Source organism: Salvia splendens, chromosome 21 (genome assembly GCF_004379255.2).
Source record: "Salvia splendens isolate huo1 chromosome 21, SspV2, whole genome shotgun sequence".
In the NCBI taxonomy this organism is placed as follows: Eukaryota; Viridiplantae; Streptophyta; class Magnoliopsida; order Lamiales; family Lamiaceae; genus Salvia; species Salvia splendens.
This window is the reverse complement of record NC_056052.1, coordinates 1,614,547-1,638,014: the sequence shown is the minus strand read 5'-3', so window position 1 is coordinate 1,638,014 and position 23,468 is coordinate 1,614,547. Positions and strand designations below refer to the sequence as shown.

At 38.9% G+C, this 23,468-nt stretch overlaps 2 protein-coding genes and 1 pseudogene across 3 annotated transcripts; 1 reads left to right on the top strand and 2 right to left on the bottom strand.

Moving 5' to 3' along the window:
• Positions 1–9,863: 9,863 nt before the first annotated feature.
• LOC121784849 (receptor-like protein kinase FERONIA) lies at positions 9,864–13,942 on the bottom strand. Of its 2 annotated transcripts, XM_042183099.1 has the most exons (7): positions 13,813–13,942; positions 11,681–13,729; positions 11,396–11,579; positions 11,159–11,295; positions 10,940–11,063; positions 10,576–10,838; positions 9,864–10,352 (listed from the first exon to the last, which is right to left on the bottom strand). In XM_042183099.1, exons 2-7 carry the CDS (start codon positions 13,712–13,714, stop codon positions 10,119–10,121), a joined length of 2,976 nt encoding a protein of 991 aa, XP_042039033.1. In that variant the 5' UTR covers positions 13,715–13,729; positions 13,813–13,942; the 3' UTR covers positions 9,864–10,118. The 2 variants fall into 2 exon arrangements, with proteins under 2 accessions (XP_042039033.1, XP_042039034.1); XM_042183100.1 differs by lacking the exon at positions 13,813–13,942 and having other exon boundaries at positions 9,864–10,366; positions 11,681–13,718.
• Positions 13,943–14,091: 149 nt separating this feature from the next.
• LOC121784850 (receptor-like protein kinase FERONIA) lies at positions 14,092–16,774 on the top strand. Its single transcript, XM_042183102.1, has 2 exons — positions 14,092–16,369; positions 16,488–16,774. Exons 1-2 carry the CDS (start codon positions 14,092–14,094, stop codon positions 16,532–16,534), a joined length of 2,325 nt encoding a protein of 774 aa, XP_042039036.1. The 3' UTR covers positions 16,535–16,774.
• A 938-nt stretch (positions 16,775–17,712) lies between these two features.
• On the bottom strand, positions 17,713–22,767 carry LOC121784589 (annotated as a pseudogene).
• Positions 22,768–23,468: the final 701 nt, after the last annotated feature.

Here is a 23,468-nt window from a genome sequence, read left to right as displayed (position 1 = left end):
TAGATTATATTGATATGAATCGTGTTTATAAAATTAAAATTGACTACATATAATGCTATCATAAAATACATTAGAAACATTTCAACTTCCCCCTTACTTTTTATCTTTTGTTATCTTATTTTATTAACACTAATTAATTAATTGTAATTCTTTTTGTGACATATGATTGCTACTCATTTTGAAGATGCCTCATATCATTAGAGAGCATTTTGATGAAGCAATAACAACGTCAACTGAAATTGCGAGCGTAATTGAAACACGTATTATGTCCCAATTGCGACCACTTGCAACAACTGTATCTTTGAAAGTGATGTCGTCATTGCAAATTCAATTATAGAAAAGGCATTAGTATAAGAATTTAATAAAATAAAAAAATTATAAAATAAATTAATGACATAAAATGTGTTGGTACAACCGTACAAAGATGTAATGAAACAAAAATTTGTAGAATAACCTTATAAAAAATGTATTATTAGTATAAAGATCCCTATATGTGTTTTGTCAATTAAAAATTATTGGAAAACTCATGAAATTGGGCCAAATTGTGGTTCGTCATACAATTTTAAAAGTCAGTCGAAAAAAACCATAACGTGTTGGATTTTTTTCATAGTTACTCACACGTGTCAGAAAATTTTGATAAAATCATACTCCCTTCGTCCCATAGAAATAGGCCATTTAGGATCGGCACGGGTTTTAATGTGTGATTGGAAAAGTAAAAGAGAAGGAGAAAAAGTAGTTGAAATTGTGGAGTGGATTGTGAGACTCATAGATGATAAAGGAAAAAGAAAGAGAAAAAAGTTTCCATAAATGGATATAGACTATTTCTGTAGGGCGGACAAAAAAGGAAATATGACCTATTTTTATGGGACGGGGGAGTATCTAATATAGCCGTAAAATCATATGTTGACGCCAGTGCTAGTGAATCAATTGACACCATATATTCACAAAGAGAACAATGTGTTTGATTACTTGAAAATCATCAACAATATGCTGTACTATGCACAAACGATTGAATTTTTAGCCGTAATACAGTTACGATTAGATAAAAAAAATCATAATTTTTTCGGCAATTTTTTTCTAAATTTGTGAACGAAACAAATTTTGCCCAACTTTTATTATTTTTCATACTACCTCCGTCCATAAAAAATAGTCTTGATAGTAGATGACATGTGTTTTAATAAAAAAATGATAAAGTAAAATAGAGAGAAAGATAAATAGTTTTTCTGATGGGACTTATAATGAAAAACAAGAATATTTTCGTAGACATTAGCATTCAATTATAGATTGATGATTATTTTGTTTATAAATTGCTCATTATTATACACTTTTATCACCCGTGGACCACAAAGCTCTTTATAGGGCAAACGAAATGCAAACATGGGATAACGAGCTTTAAAACATGGCCCCAAAAATAGATTGTTGATGGCGATTGCTACCTCTATATCATATCCTTCACATTATTACGATGACTTGCGCCGCGGCTGCTGCAGCGGCGCCGCCTACTCCTGTAATAGCAACCAACCATGGTGAGATATATTCATTATTCTATTTGTTTTTCTCACTATTTCATTATACATTTATACATATGGCACTTTCAATAATGAAAATTGATAGTCATAGAGTTCCTTCTTAAAATCATATGGGTTAACATCACTAACCCATGAAACTTATATAGTAGTTTCAGTTCACAGTTTATATCGATGAAAAATATTGTTTATTTTTCATGTATTAGCAATAATACCGATGCACCTATTGCAACAAAGACGAGGTGAAAGTAACATTTTTTCGATAAACAGAAAGCTCCACCCGAAAGACGAGATGAAGGTAACATTAACTTTATCTTTTGCTAAACCTTCATTTCATTGCATTATTACTATTTTTAAAACTTCATTACTAGTTCAAACCAATTAGGAAGAAATTTAGAAATGCAAACAACCTTTTTAAGAAAATGTAAATATTTATAATCACATAAAAATGGATCGCCGGAGACTTGCATGAAAAGCAGAGGGAGAAATGTAGCGAAGGACAACTTGCCGGCAACCCTTTTTCCGGTAGCACGCGATACCGGCCGGCCGGCAAGTCATCCTTGGCTGCAATCCACCACTCTCTACTTTATCCATGGAAGTCTCTTGGATTAGAGACGATATTGCATGAAATGTGGAAGAAATGTGGATCTATATATATTAACTAAATTTTGGTGAATAGTGGATAAATATTTTGCAAGTGGAGATATATTCCTTATATATTTGTTATTCCAATTCCAAATTATGCTGATTTTTGGTCTAAATATTCTGTCGACAGAATGATGGAATTCAAGCAATTTGAAAAATAATGCAGCAAAAAATAAATGAAAAATCAAATTTATCTTTAATCAAGGGAAAGGTGTGTGGTTGTGGTGTCACTTTGTTGACACAAAGATGGATGGCGTGGGCCCTACTTGCTATATACAGATGAATTCGGTGCCGCCATCGACGGACACAAAAAGGAGTGGCCAAAGAGCTTATTAAGAGCATCTGCAACGGTCGACGAACGACGTCCGACCGTCCGTGCCAGCGGCACGGAAGACGTCGTCCATCGTTGCGCTAGCGCCGCTGGCACGCCGCTGCTCGATGCATCGAGCACGTCCGTGCCAGCAAGCAGGTGACGTGGCCGGACGTGATTGGGCAACGGCATAGCGGTTGCATTTGAATTTTTTTTAAATCGATTTTTAATTAAAAAATCCGATTAAAAATAAAAAAAATATTTTCCCACTTTCCAAAAAAAATATATTCGTTTTCTACCGTTTTCTACCCACTTTTAATTTTTTTTTAAATTTTTCCCCCAAAAATACATATTTTCATCTATAAATACCCCCACTTTCACACCAAAAAATTCACACCACACTACACAATTCTCATCTACATTCTTTCATTTCCATTCTCATCTACATTCTCTCATCTCCATTCTCAATCTTTCTTCCACTCATACAACATAACAATGTCCGACCAAGGCGATCACCCTCCGGGCTCCCACGGTTGGAACCTCGATTGGTTCGGTTCACAACCGTTTCCTAGTCCGGAAACGGAATATTCGGCCCCTCCTCAAACCCAAAGTTCGGGCGTTTCAGGTGGCTACCGGCCTTACCCGATCAACGACCAAGATGCCCCCGAAGGGCTATACGGGTGGACACCCGTACCTAGAGCGAGGTCGACCGCCCCCTCCTACCCGCGGTGTCCGCACACCGTACACTCCGGCTGAGATGGAGCAATTGTTCAAGGTGTTCTTGTCAATCTCCGAAGATCCGGAGGTTGCCACGAACCAATCCGGCGATCACTTTTGGTGGTGCATTTGTCGCCGGTACAATGAAAACCGGCCGGAGGGAACAATCGAGCGCAACGAGAGTATGGTGCGCAAGGCCATCTACAGAGCCAACGAAGAAATCCAAAAGTTCCAGGGGTATTACCTCCAGGAAGAGCGGTCGGCGGGGAGCGGTCGGAGCGAGGTCGACATCATCAGTTCCGTCATGTCGACCTACCAATTCATGAACTACAAGGCGTTCAAGTACCTCAACATTTGGCAGGAGACGCGGTCGCATCTGAAGTATAGGGGAGGCGTAATATCCTCCTCTAGCGGCTCCTTCAAACGTTCAAGGTCGGTATCCCTATCCGACGCCGGCTCCGAAGACGTGGTTAGCCAACTCGCCGGAGCTAACTTGGGTAGCCCCGACGCCTGCCCGGGCGGTTCCCAACACCGACCGCAAGGAAGGAAGAAGGCGGCGGCCAACCGCCGTCGCGCCGCGACTTCATCCGGCGATGCTCCCGAACCCGCTCCTGTTCCCGTTCCCGTTCCCTTGCCCTATGCGCCACCTCCACCCCCCACCAACTCGTTGTGGGCAATTTTGGCCCAACTCAATATGGCTGATAGGTCAACCATGACCCCCTCGTAACTTCGATCGCACGAGGCCATGATATTGGGCCTCCAAAAATAATTGGGGGTAGTGCCGCCGGATAAATAGTCTTCCACGGGGATATTTTTAGCTTTAATTATGTAATTTTTAATTTTTAGTATTTTAATTATGTAATTTTTAATTTTTAGGATTTTAATTATGTAATTTTTATTTTTTAGGATTTTAATTATATCTTTATTTTATTTTATTTGTAATTTGTAATATTATTTCGGTTATTTTAATGAATTTTAATATTATGGAAATGTTTTTATTTAAATTGAATAATAGAATGGTGGGACCCTTGTGCTCGTCCTTGCGGAAGAGCACAGCTGTGGGTGTTGTGCTCTTGCCTAAGAACAGACAGAAATAGTGGCACCGGGCCCACAACCGTGCTCGTTGGCAAGGGCACGGTTGTGGGTGCTCTAAGTCTCTAGTATATAATCCCTCCGTCCCTCTGTAGTAGAACGTTCTTTTCGACACGAGATTTAAGAAAAGTTGTGTTAAATGAGTTAAGTAAATGAATAATAAGTAGGAATGGAAAAAGGTACAGCGATGAAGAGAGACTAAAGTAAGAGAGAGTAAAGCAAGAGAGGAAAAAAGTTGTTGTTTTTTTCTAAAAAATGAAATGACTTAGCTACAGTGGGACAATAAAAAAAGGAATGCGACTCAGTTACAGAAGAACGGAGGAAGTATTTTTTTAATTTATCTAAATTTTATATGAATTGTTATATGAAAAGTTTATATTAAAGTTCTGATCTATACAAATATTATATTCTCAAATAAATTTAGAAAAACATAATATATGGTACTCCCCCTGTCCATGAAATGTTGTCCACTTTTGCCATTTCGGTCCGTCCATAAAATATTGTCCACTTAACTTTTTTTTTCCATTTTTGGTAAAAGGACCTTACTTTCCACCAACTCATTACACTCACATTCTATTATAAAATTAATAAGGGCCTACATTTCACTAACTTTTTCACTCATTTTTTCTTCACATTTCTTAAAAACCCCGCGCCGAGTCAAATATGAACAACATTTTGCAGAAATGGAGTATTACTTTATTTGTCCGACATTAGGAGTCTTATTTAAGTTTGATACAAATTTTAAGAAATAATAAAAGAAAGTGAGTAGAAAAAGTAGTAAATATAAAATTCATTTTATAATAAAATGTGAGTGTTGAGTTAATGGAATTTGTGGTTTACCTACCATTTATAATAAAAGTGAACTGAGACTTCTAATCAGGGATGGACTAAAATAGTAAATAGTGACTCCTAATGACAAATAGAGGGATTAATATTTTTTTCTCCGTCCAGTTGGATCAGAAAATATATATTTGTCCCATGCCACAATATATAATATAGTTGTATATATCATGCTACATTGCATGTGTGCTAATTATGAAATAATCATAAGCTTAATTTTGATAAAGACGATTCCAACGGCTGACATTGCATTGGCTAAATAGTTCAAAAAGGACATATTGGACAGCAAAGCTAGCCTGAGATATCAACGTCCGCCAAAAAGAGAGCAGGTGTATAGGAATTATGTCGATTCAATAATTGACGATTTCGGTCTGAAACATCATGCTTATGACGACTAGAGAAGGAAAATCGTAACCGAATTGACAGCCAATTTCCTGATCTTGATTAGGAATCGTCGAATCAGTTCTAGTTCTGGTTTGAATTAGTAGTTTAACTTCGCTTCCAATTCGATTTTTTTTAAATAGGTGGTGATCGGTTTCCTAGATAAAATAATATCAAAATACAATCTATGATTGAATTGTAAGATTATTTTAGTCATAGGGGGTTAGCTATGACTAATTATCTCATAATTATCCATCTAGGATTGAATTGTAGAATTGAATCTCATGAACCAAACACACTATATATTTACTCCGGGACACAATCTTGCAAACCGATCACCTCCATAACTTCATAATTAATATTGATGATGTATCTAAAATATTTATGAATTATAAAGTTTGTGATTTTAGGTAATGAACAAACTTAGTAACAAGTCGCAATATTTGCATGACAAGTGTATATATATAATATAGAGACAGATGCAATAATGAAGATGGGGCAAATATGTTTCTCTTTAAATTGATATTGTCCGAAGAAATATGTACTGCTTGAATCAGCAGCCACACACAGCCGCAATTATAGCACCACATTATTTCGCTTTCAATTTCCGTCATTCCTAAAATCATTTTCCTATCTATAAAGTTGTTTGTGCTACTTTCCCTTTCAATCTAATCTTTGCAATGAAAATAAAATTAATTGGATAAAACTAAATATAAAAATAAGATTGAATCATAGCAAAAACTTCCTTGGTTTACTAATGAAAAATGAATACTCCTTCTCTAGCCATATATTTATTTATAGAGTTGGGCAAATATATACCAAGAAATTATCAGTCGTTCGACACATGTCTTAGTAGATCTACTATGCATAATTTAGAGATACATGGTGGGGTAGGGTCACAATTTTGAAATAATTTAGAGGTCTTTTAATTTTTTTATAGTTAGGAGTGCATGTTAAAATTTTAAATAAAATACTATTGTTACATTTGAGAATAACAGATTTGTTCCACGTTTGAGCTTTAATTCTATGATTAATTAATATTTTATGTATATTCTTAAATCTAAATAAATTAAAGAATATCTAGATTTTCAATCAAAAGTTAAAGCTAAATCTTTGTCTTAGATTTTTGTCAATTTCTATCTTTATGTGCTTTTTCGGTTTTTCCCGAGAGAATTTCATCCAATCGTTGTTTTGCTCTTCCTTCCCCCCTCTCTCTATTTTGATAGCTTTTTAGTTTATTGAATGTTAGAGCATCGCAAAGCATCGCAATAGAGGCGAGCGCACCGGCTCGTCGATTTTTGGCGCTCGCCGATCCGCTCGCCGAACTATTGCAGCCGGCGAGCGCACGCCGATTCTCGGGCGCTCGCCGATCGGCTCGCCCCTATTGCAGCCTCGCGATCGGCGAGCGCAATTTTATTTTTTTTTTATTTTCGAATTTTCCCTTATATGTGTCGTAAATTTAATTCCGTATTTTGTGTGATTGTTTAATTATTTGTTTTTAGTGCTGATGATGTGGCTGGGCTATGGCTGGGCTATTGCTTGTCCAGTTGCTTGTCCTGTTGATGTGGCATGAGGAATTTAGTGCTGCTGATGTGGCAGAGGAGTTTGTGACTGGGCTATGGCTGGGCTATTGCTTGTCCACGAACTATTGTGGATGATCTTATAGTGTTTGTCTATAGCTCATCTAGATTTCATTTTTCCTATCAATTTTACTCTTTCAACAATGTAACAGAATCTATAGATTTTATATAAAAACTCTCATTATTTCCCTTTTTGGATTGGAGTCCTAGCTCCGTCACTGGTATATCATGTGGAGAAGATAACGAGTATCGACCGACCGACTTTCCACGTGTACGGTCATAATACTCCCTCCGTCTCAGTTTAAGAGTCTCATTTAGAATTTATCATATTTAGACATAAAATATAATCTCATTGTTAATGAAATTTACACTGAAATGTCATTACTTTCATAAAAATAAAACAAAACAAAATCCTAAACATACAAAAAGTCAAAAGGGTCTCACTTTCCACTATCTCACTTCAATTATTACACACTCCAATAATTTTTTAAAACTCGTGCCCGAACTAAATTGCACTACTAAACTGGGACGGAGGGAGTATTATTTATCGATCGGAATAACGTAATTAACTAATTGTAATGAATAAGTTTCTATGCAACCTCAATTTCATGAGCTTGTATTTAAAAATACTTTTACTGTAAGAATATTAATATTAAATATTATAAAAATGAGACTGGGGAATTTGGATAGTGGGAATAGTATACACTTGGTGATAAGATGAAATTTTTTAAAAGAGAAGTGATAATTTGGCTCTTGAGGAGGTGAGTAGCCGAATTCACTACCTTTTCCCCTAATAATTGGTGTGTGCACTTTCTCCACTTGTTATATGATCATTCAAGTTTCATTTCAACTTGACCAATTTTGAGATCGAATTCTATGTATGTGTTTCTCCACTTGTTATTTGTTCATTCAAGTTTCATTTCAAGTTTTTAGACTAATTTTGAGATCGAATGCTATGTAGTACTCCCTCCGTCTCGGACTACTCGCACATTTCCTTTTCGGCACGGAGATTAAGGAATGAGTGTATAGCAAAGTCAACAATTGCGGCTGTAGGTGATAATTTTTACTAAAAATGGAAAGAGTGCAAATAACTTGGGACGCCCAGAAAGGAAATAAGTGCAAGTAGTCCGGGACGGAGGGAGTATTTGTTTAATGTGTCTTAGAGTGTGAAGTTTTAAACTAGTACTCCCTCCGTTCCATAGAAGATGTCACACTTTCCTTTTTAGTTTGTCACACAAAAGATGTCACATTTCTTCTTTTGAAAAAAGTTTCCTCTCACATCAATTATAAAATTATATTTTCTCTCACCATTTAACACATAAAATAACATCTCCTAAAATTCCGTGTCATCTCCCAAGCGTGACATCTATCTTGGGACGGAGGGAGTAGTATTTGATATCAAAGTTTGATTTTTGGAAATTATAATGAAAAACTTTAGCTTGGAATCTCTCAGGAATCGTTACACATATTGAGTCAACAATTCTCTTGTGTTGTTTATAACTTTTTGTAGTTATTAAGCATGTTATTCCCTAGAAATATCTTGCACTAACACAATCATGCAAGAATAAAATCTCAATTTGGGCAAGATCAATGAAATTTGTAATTAGTAGTGTTATTGTGAATATAATAATCTAACTTGAAAATAAAATAACGAGGGAACATCTTTTTATGTCCACGAAATTTGTTAAAGTATCATTTTAGATCCGTGAACTTTGAAAATATTATTTTAGGTCCATCAACTACAGGTTAATATTATTTGAGGTATTTTGAACTTTTTCCGGGACGAAAATGCCCTTATGACATTCAAAGGTCAATTTGGGCAATTCTTTCGCCACTAGAGTCCAACAATTTTTAACGACAAATTTTTATATTTAAATTCAATTTGGATGCAATTGATCTCCATTCTGAAATTCATATAAATAATACCGAATGACAATCCAAATTAATATCTATCTAATTTCAAAACAAATAAACTAAATATAATTCACAAATCACCAATAGTAAGTTCTAAAAATGCAGTTTAGATTGAAAAAATAAAATAAAGTATCAAGTCTCAATTCACTATCCCTAAATAATTGGTCATAACACATAACTTTTACGAAAAATTTTAATTATATTTAAATTCAATTTGGATGGTAATTGAATTAAGTAGTAGTAAAAAAAATTATTGTACTCTAGGTCTTTGACGCCCCAACTCCCCATCCCTAAATAATTGGTCATCTAATAATTGAAAAATTAACACATTTTTTATGGCAAATTTTAATTATATTTAAATTCAATTTGGATGGTAATTGAATTAAATAGTAGTAAAAAAATTGTTGGATTCTAGGTCTTTGACGCAAGATGAGTGGCGAAAGAATTGTCCAAATTGCCCTTTGAAGACCTTAAGGGCATTTTCGTCTGGAAAAAGTTCAAAATACCTCAAATGGTATTAACTTGTAGTTGATGGATCTAAAATGATATTTTCAAAGTTCACGGACTTAAAATTATACTTTGGCAAAGTCCGTGGACCTAAAAAGATGTTCCCTCTAAAATAATTGATATTTTAAATAGGAGTATATATATCTGAATTTTGCTTAAGCAAAAAAACAGTCGGCTCAATTCAATTCAATTCCACCCTTGTATTTGATCATTTTTGCTTGAAAAATATATACTTCATATCTCTTTTTAGTTGGTCTTTATTATTTTCTAAACAAACATCTCTTTTTTATCAACAATCACATTTTTGTTTGGAACTTTTAATTAGTCTCTATTAACAAGAAAATGGACACATATAAAACAGAAACTCCATAGAAAGAAAAGATATGGATACAATAATGTATCAAATTACATGTAGATTTTCTTGAAGAGGATGAACTCTCATCAAGAAATAGGGATGATATCAAACACACACACATTGAGCATAAGTACTTCAGTTTATGCTTCAACTAACTCTATACTTATTTTTATTTTCCATTTTATTTACTAGTAACATGTTACAATGACTGGTATCAATAGAGTATAGAGATTAGATTACTAAAATCACAATCACACGATAGATAAGAGTATATTGTTGATGATCTCCACTCCACTCCATTCTACTTCAAACTCAACATCTCGCTTCTGTTTCGACCAATCACTGTGAGCCGGAGCTTGGGCTGGAACGTGTGCCTTGTTATGCTCAGGCTGTTGAATTTGTTGAACTTGTTTTTTAGCTGGAGTTGGCGCGGCTGTGATGGACGGTTGCTCGATAAGCGCTGTATCCGTCGATAAATCAAAACACTGTATAGGTAGAACTAGAGAGCTGAGTGAATAACAGAACATTTTGTAAAGAGAAGAATGGATGAAAAGCAAAGCAAGAACTCAAAAGCCATTCCACAACTGAATTACCTGTCATTTTTAAGACCTTTCAGCTGCAGATAACTCATCAAACTTAAACAAATATACATGTAATTAAGAAAAAATTATTGACTTAAAAGTGGAAGCCTATAGTTGAACAACTTACGTCGTCTAAAAGAATGTTTGATGCCTTGAAATCTCTATAGATAACTGGTACTTCTACTGCGTGCATGCCACGAGTTGTTCCAATCATCGTGGATCTGCTGTTTGTATGGATCAGTTTCCTCTGGTCAGATAAGCGCGGCTTCATCCAAACAACCAAGTTTTGTTGTTCACCGCTACGTCTCTGGTCAATTGCTTGCAAGCCTGTTAGCATTTCTAGTAACAACACGCCAAATCCGTACACATCGCTCTTCACATTTACATGACCTGATCAAAAGTTCCCATCATATGTTAACGTAAACCACGGTTTTGTTAGGATACGATTTTTCTTACAATTGAAAACAATTATATAGGGTTGCTATACATACCTGTCGTGATATATTCTGGTGCTGTGTATCCAAATGTTCCCATAATCCGTGCTGACACAGGGGTTTTATCAGCGAATGGACCCGTTGTTGCAAGGCCAAAATCAGATATCTTGGCATTGTACGACTGAGAATAAGAAGCAGAACAAAGTATGGAACGTCGTTTCAGCCATAAAATCAGTTCAAGAAAAAATAACGATACAACATGCAAGTCAAGCCTACTTTGTCAAGCAGTATTTTTGAAGATTTGAAGTCCCTGTAGATAACTTTTATGTCTGAACTGTGTAAGTTTTGAAGCCCCTGAGATGCTCCGATCCATATTTTCCTCCACGTAGGTCCTAGCAGTGGCTGACCATAACCTAACCAAGAAAATTCAAGAAATTAGCTACCTTTGTCTAGCAATGGCACCACAATTCATAGGTTTAGAGTTGGTATCCTCATAGAAAGATAATCTCTTACAAGGGTGGTTTTCGAAGCTTCCTTTTTTCTTGAATTCATACACAAGAAGCAGCTCGTTATCATCCCTTCTGTATCCAAATAACTTCAACAGATTCAAATGAGAAAGCCTTCCAAGGAGAAGCTGCTTATTATCATGGCAGTAGCCCAACAGCTTCACCACTCTTCTAACAAAGTTCACTTCTGACTGCAAATTAAGGCGCACAACATCCACTCTCAGTTTCATACATATATTCTCAAGCTAAGCTAAGCTAAGCATAGAAGTGAAAACAATTCTAGTGTTGGTACCTGCCATTCACGAAAGCATTGGTCACTTTCACAATTCATAAACCTCTTGTAAACGCTGCCAAAACCTCCTTCTCCCAGCACTAAATCACTTCTGAAATTCCTGGTGGCTCTCTTCATGGCATAGACCACCAGCTCTGCATCTGTGGGGTAGAACTCGAACCCTGGAGGCAACTGCTGCTGCTGTGAGTCGGTCGAGGAGTCCATGAGAACTTCCAATTCAACCTCTTCATGATTGCCAAAATCTATTTTATCATAATCAACATCTTCGACTTTAGTCCGTGGCTCTCTACCAGCTCTTCCACACAATACTTCCAACACCACTACACCAAAAGAATAGATGTCGCTATGTTTTGTTCCTTCACCACTAGTAATAAAGTCCGGGGCAATGTATCCATGTGTTCCTATAAGCTTTGTGCTATCTTGGCTCTGTGACTCGCTGATACTCACAGTTTTAGCAACGCCAAAATCTGCAAGTCTAACCACAAACTTGTCATCAAGCAGAATATTTGCAGGCTTCAGATTTCGATGCACCATGGGGCCAGTGTGAAGGTACTCTAGTGCCTGACTGACTTCAACGCAGATCTGGAGTCGTTGCTTACAAGATTTAGGAAAAATGTTATTGCTTTTCCTTGCTAGTTTGTAGAGGTGGTCAGCCACCGCCTGCTGCTCCCTGCAGTGACCAATAAGGGAAACGTGTCGAAGACCCCATAGTGCCTCAATCACATTCCGGAACTTGTTCTCCCTTTGGTTGGAATCCATCTTTAATGGCTTTATGACAACAATCTCTCTTCCATAATCCACCAACCCTTTTCCGTCTCCACCATATCCACATATTCCTAGGATCCGAGCTAGTGAAAAGCGATTACTGAGTTGATTTTCCCTGGACAATGGTTTATTATCCTCCCTGGTAAACTTTATATGGGATAATTTGTGCTCCAAATAGACTAAAAAGACTATGCAACATATAAGGAACAAGATACTGTATACTAGAGAGTGCAGCAGTGTCAGTAATGATGAATCTGGTATCTGCATCAGAACATAGTCACTTTGATGACTGCTCATCTTGAACACTTCAAATCCTTCAAGTGGGCCGTGTCGATCCAAGAATTCATGGAGAGAGTGCAGAGAAATAGAGATATCACCTTGCTTGAGCTGTTCATCCATCACCACATAGTTGTTATACCAAAAGAGTTCTCTATTTCCCCTCCCCTGTTGGAGCATGTCAGCACTGGTTAAGGCTACCCTGCCATTGATGAGAAGCACAAAATCCATGTGGAGTCCTGCCTCACACAAGTGAAGCCTCACCAAGTACTTGAATCTGAACCCCGCGTCAACAGACACTCTCCATGTCTTATTAGTACCTATTTCCGCGTCTTCTCCAACACGTGGTTGTTTAGACCACATCCCGAACATGGAAGTGATATCATCCCCGGACGAAACAGGCCCCCATTTTATGTGCTGATAATGAACCCTTTCAAGAACGGTGCTGTTGTCAACATGGATGATAGGATTTGGGGCAACCTCACCATCAGAGTAAAGAGGATTGGTGGAAGGTATTGAGATAATCTCAATCTCATTGACAAAAGCATAGCTATTGCCCAAATCAGGGGAGAAAGCTATGTTAAGAGTCTCATTTTCTTCCACAGTTACACAGAATTGTTTAACAATAACATTGACAGTAAGAGCACGAGCAGTTACGGAAGCACTGAAATTAGCTAGTAACGACGAATTACCAGCTTCGACTGAGAACAAGTCGTTGGAGCTCTCGAAACCATTGTAGGACGATGGATGGAAGTGGAGACGGAGGATTTTCTGACCTGGACTCAGCTTCAAGGAATAGGAGAACCGAGAGCCAGAAATTCGGGCTGTGATGAGGCCTCCCTTGGTGGTTGAGACGATTGATGAGCCTTCTTGGAGCCAGTGTCTGCCGCCGTGTGCATCTCCACCGCAGTTGATCGAAATGTGATAAGGATCTGCGGCAGCGGCGGTAATGGTGATCACGAGTAAGAAGATGATTTTGTGATCGTGAAACATATCGAGGTAATGCTCCTGCAAATTTCTCAAAAATGAGATGAATATAGAGCCGGTAATGGTGAAATTGAGCGTCAACTCAGAGACTTCAAAAACATTACTGTTTTGCCGCTACTTTTGACATTTGAGAGAGAGAGCACACGGTTTTCCCCAATCTTTTGACTTCGGGAGGGAGGAATGAAGCCTACTGTAAATTTCGTTGAAATTGAATGAAGCTGATGGTTAATTTCCTTGAAGTTGAATGAAGCCTAGTGTAAATTTCGTTGAATTGAATGAAGCCTACTGTTAATTTCGTTGAAATTGATGCAGCAAGAGGATTAATCTTCATCAGAAGTTAACTCTCAATTTTCCGGCATTATCATCATCTAATCTCATTTCCGATGATTTTAACATGGGATTTTGGAACATGGGAACCTCACCGTATAATCATCATCTGCTTCTTCTTCTTCTTCTTCCTTTTCAGTGCTCCCTTCGTTGAAATCGCGGCTGTCACGGATCCTGATCACATATCGATCAACTGCGGCGGAGGTGCGGCGGCGGCGACAGCACTCGGCGGCAGAGAATGGCTCGAAGACGCCGCAGTAGAAGGATCGTCGAGATCTTCCGCCGCGCTAGCTGGATTGGATCCAGTTCCGTACAAGACCGCGCGCCTCTCCCGCTCCCCATTTTCCTACTCATTAGCCCTAACTCCCGGCCAGAAAATCATCCGTCTCCACTTCAATCCCGCCGACTACGACGGTTTCCCTAGCTTCGGCGACCTTTTCACCGTCGAAGCTGGGCCCTACACTCTCCTCTCCAATTTCAGTGCTTCAATAACCGCTCTTGCTCTCTCTCTCACTATTCTCACTAAGGAGTTCTGCATCATCCTGCAGCAACACCAACACCTCAACATCCTTTTCTCTCCTGAAACTAGCCAATCCAAATACAACTACGCTTTCGTCAATGGGATTGAGATCATATCAGTCCCCTCCGCCATTGCCTACTGCCACGGCGGGGACAGAGGAATCCGCGTCGTGGGGCAGAATTATATCGTGCATCTCGACAACAACACTGCCCTTGAGATCGTTCATCGCCAGAACGTAAAATGGGGATCCGATGATGGCATGTTCAGGATATTGGAATCATCTCTACGGCGAAAGCCATCAAGGATATGGAGAGTGAGTGTTGATGTGGGGTTTAGGTACATGATGAGGCTTCATTTGTGCGAGCTCGGCCTCAAAATGCACGACGATTTCATCCTTTGTATCGATGGCGTGGTTGCTTTCACTAGTCCTGATGATATAGTTTTGCTCCATCATAGCTACAACTATATGGTGATGGTGGAAGGTCAGAAACGCGAGGGGAAGAGAAACATCTCCGTTTCTCTCCACTCTCGCCATGAATTCTTGGATAAGCATAGCCCCTTTGAAGGATTTGAAGTCTTCAAGTTAAGCAACCATGACATGAGTCTTGCTAGTCCCAATCCTCCTATCCCTTCAAAACCTCACCATGCTGTTGCTAGTGTGCCATCCAGTGTTACTAAGACAGTTGTTGTCGTCGTCTTACTTTGTCTCTCAAACGTCGTCTTCCATCTGCTGCAGGGTGGCAAACCACCGGACAGGGCGAATCAGTTCTGTCGTTGCTTCTCACTAGCTGAGATCAAAGTAGCAACGAAGAGCTTCCACGAAGGGAATGTGGTGGGAAGAGGTGGATTTGGTTTCGTGTACAGAGGGTTCATGGATAATGGGAGAGAGATGGTAGCCGTGAAGAGATTAAAGCCGGGCTCAAATCAAGGGGAGCGTGAGTTCTTGACAGAGATCGAGACACTTGATAAACTTCGACATGGGAATCTAGTTTCCCTGATTGGATACTGCAAGGAGAAAAATGAAATGATTCTTGTTTACGAATTCATGCCAAATGGCACTCTGGCTGACCATCTCTACAAGAAGAACAATCGCTTACAGCCCCTCTCGTGGGAGCAGCGCCTTAAGATATGCATTGGAGTAGGCCGGGGGATAGACTATCTCCACACTGGGCGAGGCATCATACACCGCGATGTGAAGTCCTCAAACATCCTCTTGGATGAAATGCTTGTGGCTAAAGTGTCAGATTTCGGGCTAGCTAAGCCTGCAACGGGCGGGAGCCAGGGGCAGAGCACGCTAGTGAAAGGCACGCGGGGATATCTGGACCCGAAATACGGTGGCACTCATAGAGTGACACAGAAGAGTGACACCTACTCTTTTGGTGTGGTGTTGCTGGAAGTACTGAGCGAGAGAGCTGCAGCGGATGGGGTGGCGACGTGGGCTAAAGAGAGGATCGGAAAAGGGGAAGTTGATGAGATTGTGGCTCCGAGTTTGAGAGGGGAGATATCAGCAGATAGTTTGGATACATTTGTGGGAGTTGCGGAGAGATGTGTGGCTGATGAACCAAAGGAACGGCCGGAGATGACGGAGATCATCATACAGCTTGAGCTTGCACTTGTGCAGCAGCAGGGAGATGGTGTGTCTTCATTAACTCAGGAGATTAGTGTTGGAGTTGATCAGTTGTTGTCAGCTAGTAATGAGATGATAATGATGAATTCAAGAAAAAAGCCATATAAAGTTTGGTGGACAGTTTGGAAGAGTTTTTGGAAGATTAGGAAGCCATCTTCCTGCAAAACACACTTGGTTGGCATCTCAGGTATACTAATTCTTTGCTATGTATATAGTTTACTAAATCAAAGATTCAATTTTTATGTTGCCATTGTTTCTGTTTTTATTCGTCCGTCGTTACATGTCTCATTTGAAATTTACTACAGCATCATCAAGTTTGCATTGCATGGAGAGGGATGGTATACAGATTTGATTGCTGCCCAATGTAAGTCTCTCAAATAAAGAGCAACATATATATATACAATAAGTGGTTGCTAAATTTGGAGATTGGGTGTTGTAGTTGATACATGTATCATATTGACATTTTCTCTATTATCTTTAATGCTGTTATGTTATAGCTGGATACTTTTTGGTGAAGGTACAAAACCCAAATATAAAATTTTATGTACATATATATTTGTCTGTGTTGTAAAGAAATGGGTGGTTTGCGGTTTCTTGAGATGTTGAATAACCATGGCAGCCATCATTTGTTGCCTCTAGGGCCTATATCGTCGAAGGCAACATCTCCGGTGGTTACATCTTCGGCTAGCCCCTTTCCGCATGTCGTCTGAATCGGACACCCACGGCCACCATCCATTTGCTACCTCTTAGGCCTACATCTTTAGTGGCAACTTCTCTGGTGGTCACACCTATGGCTAACCCCTTTTGCAAGTTGTCCTAATCCGTTAATTGATAAGCATTTAGGTTACATAGCTCTAGCTCAATCTAAAATCATGGTCGAATGTAAAGGATCGACGAAGCGACAGCAAAAGGCCATGGAATTTATTTTATGCAATCGAAGAGTAACTTTTCACAATGGTCGACCATAATGGGTTTTTTTGTCAAGTTTGAAATAGTCGGTAGTGCTCCAAAATCACATGTTTTTTTTCGTGTTCAAGTTCGTGTCTAGTGAATTTTTAACGGATCGTGTTCACGTTTGATCGTAAGTGGCATGGACACATTTAAGATTGGTGCCAGTTTAGTTAAATTATATAGTAGTTTATATATTCTTATATAACAAATTTTATCCCACCAAAAATTAAAAGGAGTTAAATAAACTAAATCTTGGTCTTGGATTTTTGGATGTTCTGGTGTGCACCCTTTTCACCTAGTTTCGTTATTTCATAATTTCAATTTAACTAACTTTGAGATTGAATACAATATGTTTAATCAGTGTAAATGTACTAACAATTTTTTAAGTAATTTATAAATTTGAATATTTGTTGGGGTCAAGAATAAGCTCATGGGCTTCAATGAAGTGATTAAATTGGTCATATCTCTTTAGTTGAGCCTCATTAATCTGCTGCAATTGACAATTAACCACTCCTAGAAAACTTAAAATGGTCCACTAATTCCAGGCCCAGTTGAGATTTTAGATTTTGACACAGTATATAGGATTTAAATAATGCATCTCATAAACTAAAAAAAAATTAATAAAAAGTGAGTAATGAGTTTATGAGAAGAACAACTTAGTAATTTTATTTCACAAAACGTGTAGTAGTACTAACGTTTTCTTCTATAGTAGCGACTTTCGACTAATTCGGTTTGCCACGTCAGCATAACCGCCTAACAGCTATAACTTCCCAACTGATTAACAAGCGTCGTCTTCGTTCAACCTTCATCCTCGAATCTTCTCGATACTTCTTCCTCCTTTTTACTACACTTTGCTAAAACATCCTTATCTGAAGCTATCATTTGGACAAATACCTAGGCTGAGGACTGAAGTGAACTCTAGGCTGTCTTGGACTTGGTGTCTCGGCGGCACCTTCCAGCGTCTCTAGTCTCTACCACTTGCTGCATTGTGGGTCTGCGTTTAGGATTCATATCAAGACAGCTGAGGGCGAGCTCGGCTACTTTCGCTGCAGACTTGGAGGCGTATCTTCCCTCCATACGCGGATCAATTATCTGCTTCAACTTCTTCTGGTCAGACAAACGCGGCATCATCCAGACAACCAAGTTTTGTTGCTCACTGCTGCGTCTCCTGTCAATTACTCGCAAACCTGCCATCACTTCTAGTAACACCACGCCAAATCCATACACGTCACTCTTCTCCGTTAAGTGGCCTGATCAAAATCAATGCCTCATCAGATATCAATGTGAACCACAGTTTTGTTTCCTTATTCAATTAAAGAGTTGCATAGAATTGCTATATGCATATATACCTGTCATCACATACTCAGGTGCAGCATAACCATGTGTTCCCATAACCTGAGTTGACACGTGAGTATTATCAGCGACTGGACCCGTTTTTGCAAGGCCGAAGTCAGATATCTTGGCATGGTACGACTGAGAGTAAGAAGCAGAACAAAGTACGGAACGTCAGAACGTCCCTTCAGCTATAAAATCAGTTTAAGAAAGAACTTTCATAATGGAATTTGAATAGTTACATTGCCAAGCAATATGTTTGAGGACTTGAAGTCCCTGTAGATAATTTTGATGTCCGAAGAATGCAAGAATGCCAGTCCGCGAGCTGCTCCAATCAATATATTAACCCTAATATCCCATGGAAGTGGCGGACGAGAACCTAACCAAGCAAACAAAAGAAATTAGCTATCTAGCTCAAGGTCTAGCACACAATTCATAAGTTTAAAGTAGGTAATCTCTTACTTTGAAAAAGATGGGTATCTAAGCTTCCCTTCTCCATGAATTCATAGACAATAAAAAGCTCGTTATCATCCCATCCGTATCCCAATAACTTCACCAGATTAGGATGAGATAGTTTTCCAAGAAATTGCACCTCAGCCTGCAAATATAAATTGACACAACTAAAGATACCATTACAAACAACATTATTTTCAGACCTAAGAGGAATTCATAGGCAAGCGAAAGGAAGTACGAGCTACTTTAAATGGAGTGTGTGTGAACCAACTAGTCTCTGATGGGCTCAAAAAACATTTAATTTTTCTGAGCAATATGAGGGGAAAGATATCACCTAGGCATCAACCCTAATTTCAATTTTCATGCATTGGAAAGTAGTAAAAATTATCAAGATCTCCAATGTTAATGCAAAGCTAAAAGAGAAGTCTTCCAATTCTGGAACTACTTGAACAGAATGGTGGATAAATTACCTGCCACTCTTGAAACCCCTGCATACTTTGATGATTCAACTTCTTGACAGCAACTAGGGATCCACTTCCCTCTTTGGCACTGGACTTCTCATGTATCCGTCCTTTATAAACTGTTCCAAAACCTCCATATCCAACAACTGAATCACCATGGAAATTTCTTGTGGCAGCCTTCAGTTCCTTAAAAGAGAAAATCCTTACAGCTGGAGTAGAACTCATTCCACCTATTTTCTTATTAGTAATAGTGTTGCCTCCAGATGGTGTATTGATGGTCCTACGTGACAATGGTGCTGCAAAGTAATACCCGTCAAGACATTGCAAGAAATTGTGCGAGGAAAAATGGTAGCTAGTTGATTACATAATTGATACATAAAATGAAAGATACATAGTAATGACCATAACTAGAATACAACTCGGTATAGAACCCTGATCTGTTGAAGTATGTAAGATGCAGTTTGCATCGTTTAATTTATGTTTTAGCAGGAAATTTCGCATGTGCCATGATAACTTAGTATGAAAGCCATATAAATACCTGACTGCCAGGCGTGAACCCTGTCCGCTTTGTTTGAGGATTTCCTGGTTTTCCGAAATGCATCCCACGGCCAAAGTTTTCGTGATATCTTAGATATCATGGATTTTTTCCCATTTTTTTCTTCCCGGATCATCATTGTGTTGTTACTCTGTTCTCTTTGGAGTGATGTAAAAGTTTGCGCACTAAAGGAAGGCGCCATTGGTCTTGAGCCAATTGATAAGCTAGTTCTATCCTTATCAATACATGGCAATGCATCACTAACACTTCTTATTTCATCATTCTCCTTATCTACTTGCTCTTTTGGACTCAAGTAATTCATGTTCTCATTCTGAGATTCATCTGCAGACGAAACAACGTCCTCGACACTAGTCCTCTCTTCCTGTACTAAAGATTCTGCCTTCTCCTGCTGCTGAAGTGCACGAACAAGTTTTATCACTAGTAGCGCTGCGGTTGGTCGTTTCTTTGGTTCATCGTCCAAACATCTTTCTGTAACCTTCAAAAATGTCGCCAGGCTATCCGGTGATATTTCCCCTCTCAGACTTGGAGCTACAATATCATCAACTCGTCCCTTCCTAATGTTATCTATGCCCCACGTAGTTAGACTACGCTTATCTTCGTCATTCAATGGCTCCACTGCAGGTCTTCCACACAATACCTCCAGCAACACCACACCAAAAGAATAGATGTCACTTTCTTTTGTTAGTTTACGAGTTGTAAAAAAGTTCGGGTCAATATATCCAAATGTGCCTTTAAGATTCGTACTATCTTGGCTCTGTGACTCGCTCAAACCTCCTGCTTTAGCTAAGCCGAAATCTGAAACTTTAGCCACAAACTTCTCATCGAGCAGGATATTCGAAGCCTTCACATCACGATGTATGATCCCCTGGCCAGTGTGAAGGTAGTCTAGCGCCCGAATGGCTCCAATGCAGATCTTAAGTCGTTCCTTCCAAGACAGAGGATAAAAATCAAGGTTTTTCCTGGCTAGTTTGTACAGATGGTCAGCCAATGTCCCATTGGGCATATACTCATAAACAAGTATCATTTCCTTTTGCTCACTGCAGTATCCGATAAGAGAAACAAGATTCACATGTCGAAGCTCAGAAAGAGTTTCCACCTCGGTCCAAAACTGAAGCTCCCCTTGCTTGGAATCTGGTTTTGCTCGCTTTATGGCCACAATCTCTCTCCCATTATCCATAAACCCTTTATAGACAATACCAAATCCACCCTTTCCAGCGATAGATCCGCTCTTAAAGTTGTTCGTGGCAGATTGGATCTCAGCTAGGGAAAACGTACGGCAGAGACGCTTTGCTCTGGAAAATGGCTTGCTTTCCTCCTCAATCTCAGTCATGTCAGGTTCCCGCATTTTAAGCAGCAAATGGACAACGATATTCAGCAGGCAAATCGCAGTAAACACAACAGTCGCAATAGCATTCGTGCGACCGAGAAGAGAATTTACCAGAGTTGGGATAATCTGTGATGGCGAATCTCTTGTAGGGTTAGGAAGCAGAGGATTCGGGCTAGCAAGACTTCGGTCATGGTTGCTTAGCTTGAACACTTCAAATCCTTGAAGCGGCATGTGTTGAGAGACGAGAGAAACAGAGACATCACGCGTACCCTCACGTTTGTGCCCTTCCACCATCACCACATAGTTATACCAAAGCAAGCTCTGATTCCCCCCTTCCCGGAGCAAATCAGCGCCACTCAAAGCAACCATGTCATCAATAACAAGGGTGAAATCCATCTTCATCACAGCCTCACACAAATGAAACCTAATCAAATACCTAAATCCAACATCAACCCTCACTCTCCACCTAAATTTACCACCCTTCTTCCCAACATCCGATGCCCAAACCCCAAACATTCCGCCAACATCGCCCCATCCCCAATTCAAATTCTGGTGATAAACCCTCTCTAGCACGGTAGTGTTGTCGACATAGATCACAGACTTTTGCCCAAGCACATTAACTCCGGAATCCCCACCATGACAGTAAGCAACAGTGGGAGGTACTGATATAATCTCAATTCCATTAATGAAAGCGTAGTTATACTCAGTTTCGGGAGAGAAGACTAAGCTTAAGGGCTGATTATCATGTACAATTATGCAGAATTCCTTAGCGAAAACACTGAGAGATAGAGCGCGAGCAGTAATCGAAGCGCTGAAATTAGCTAGCAGCGTGAAAGCACCAGCTTCCACGGTGAAGAGATCGTCGGAGCTTTGGAAGTATGGCATAGGATTGAAGTGAAGGCGGAGGAATTTCTGACCTGGTGTGAGGTGAAAGGAGTAGGAAAATTGGGAGCGAGAAATTCGCGCGGAGCTGTAGGGAACTGGATCGGCGGCGGTGATAAGCTCTCGCTTGACAGATGAGGAGCCTTTGGATGCAGCGTCTCGGCTCCATTTTCTGCCGCTGACTAAGGCGGATCTGCCGCCGCAGTTGATGGAAATGCGATCGGGATCGTGTGCGGCGCCGGTGAGAGTGAAGAGGAAGCAGAGAATCACGATTGTCATTCAGAATTGTAATAGTAGTTTGAATCAAACATGTGATCGGAGATGAGATTGATCTTTTTTTGGTGGAAATGATCGAAGTGATCATAATATTCAACAGATTTCAGCCTCACATTCATAACTTTGAGTCTTTGACCACTTAACCAATGTGAATATTCATGGTAGCTTCATCAGTAACAACGCGTAATGAATCTTCTAGTTTAGCATTAATTATTCTACCACTTGTACTAATTTCCCCATCTCAAAGAAAAAAGAAAAAAAAATGAACGTTGACTCAAGTTGGTAGACGATCGGGAGATGATTTGCTGCATAAATGAAGCAAAACAACAGAAGAAAAAATGGTGAGGGAAGTTCAAACAGAAGCGCGTTCAGTCAAGTTGGTTTTAAACGACTTAGCCACGTCAGCTTATCAGTTGAACGTGAAGATTTTTGGAATTTGGAGTAATTTGAAATGTCTTTAAAAAAGTTTCAATTTTTGTTTTTATTGATTTTTTTTATGTGATTATTGTGTAGTACTCCCTTAAAATATCTTGCACCGACACAGTTAGAGATGTCAATCGGGTCAGCCCACCGGGTTTCGGGCCAACCCTATTCAGGTTGCGGGTCAATCGGGTGCGGGCTAATCGGGTTGTGATTTTTTCGGGTTATAAGAGTTCAGCCCTAACACTAAAAGCTCGAGTTTCGGGCTAGCCCATAGGGTTAATCGGGTTGTTAACGAAAAAATTAACATGCGATCAATCCAATAAATAATGGTGAAAATTAGTTATATTTATAAAATGTAAAATATTTAATTATGATAAATTTGAGATATATGCTTAAACTCAAACATAAACATAATCAAATACTAATATTTAAGATTTATGCAAAATAAAACATAAACATCAAGAAATTTTAAAGCATGTTTAGAAATTTAAATATATTTTTTAGTGAATTTGAAGTTTCTAATTCATTTATCTATTATTATATTAATAAAAACTTAATATATAATTTATATATTTAATATATAAAATAGAAAGTTATTTTTTCAGTAATCTATATTATAAAATAA

Excerpts from the sequence above, each read along its gene's own strand:
- LOC121784849 (XM_042183099.1), bottom strand. The coding sequence starts at position 13,714 with ATGTTTCACGATCACAAAATCATCTTCTTACTCGTGATCACCATTACC. Across the intron at positions 11,296-11,395 it reads AAGCTTCGAAAACCACCCTT|GTTATGGTCAGCCACTGCTA; the intron begins GTAAGAGATTAT and ends TTTCTTGGTTAG. Across the intron at positions 10,353-10,575 it reads CAAACATTCTTTTAGACGAC|TGTTTTGATTTATCGACGGA; the intron begins GTAAGTTGTTCA and ends CTACCTATACAG.
- LOC121784850 (XM_042183102.1), top strand. The coding sequence starts at position 14,092 with ATGATTTTAACATGGGATTTTGGAACATGGGAACCTCACCGTATAATC. Across the intron at positions 16,370-16,487 it reads ACACTTGGTTGGCATCTCAG|CATCATCAAGTTTGCATTGC; the intron begins GTATACTAATTC and ends AATTTACTACAG.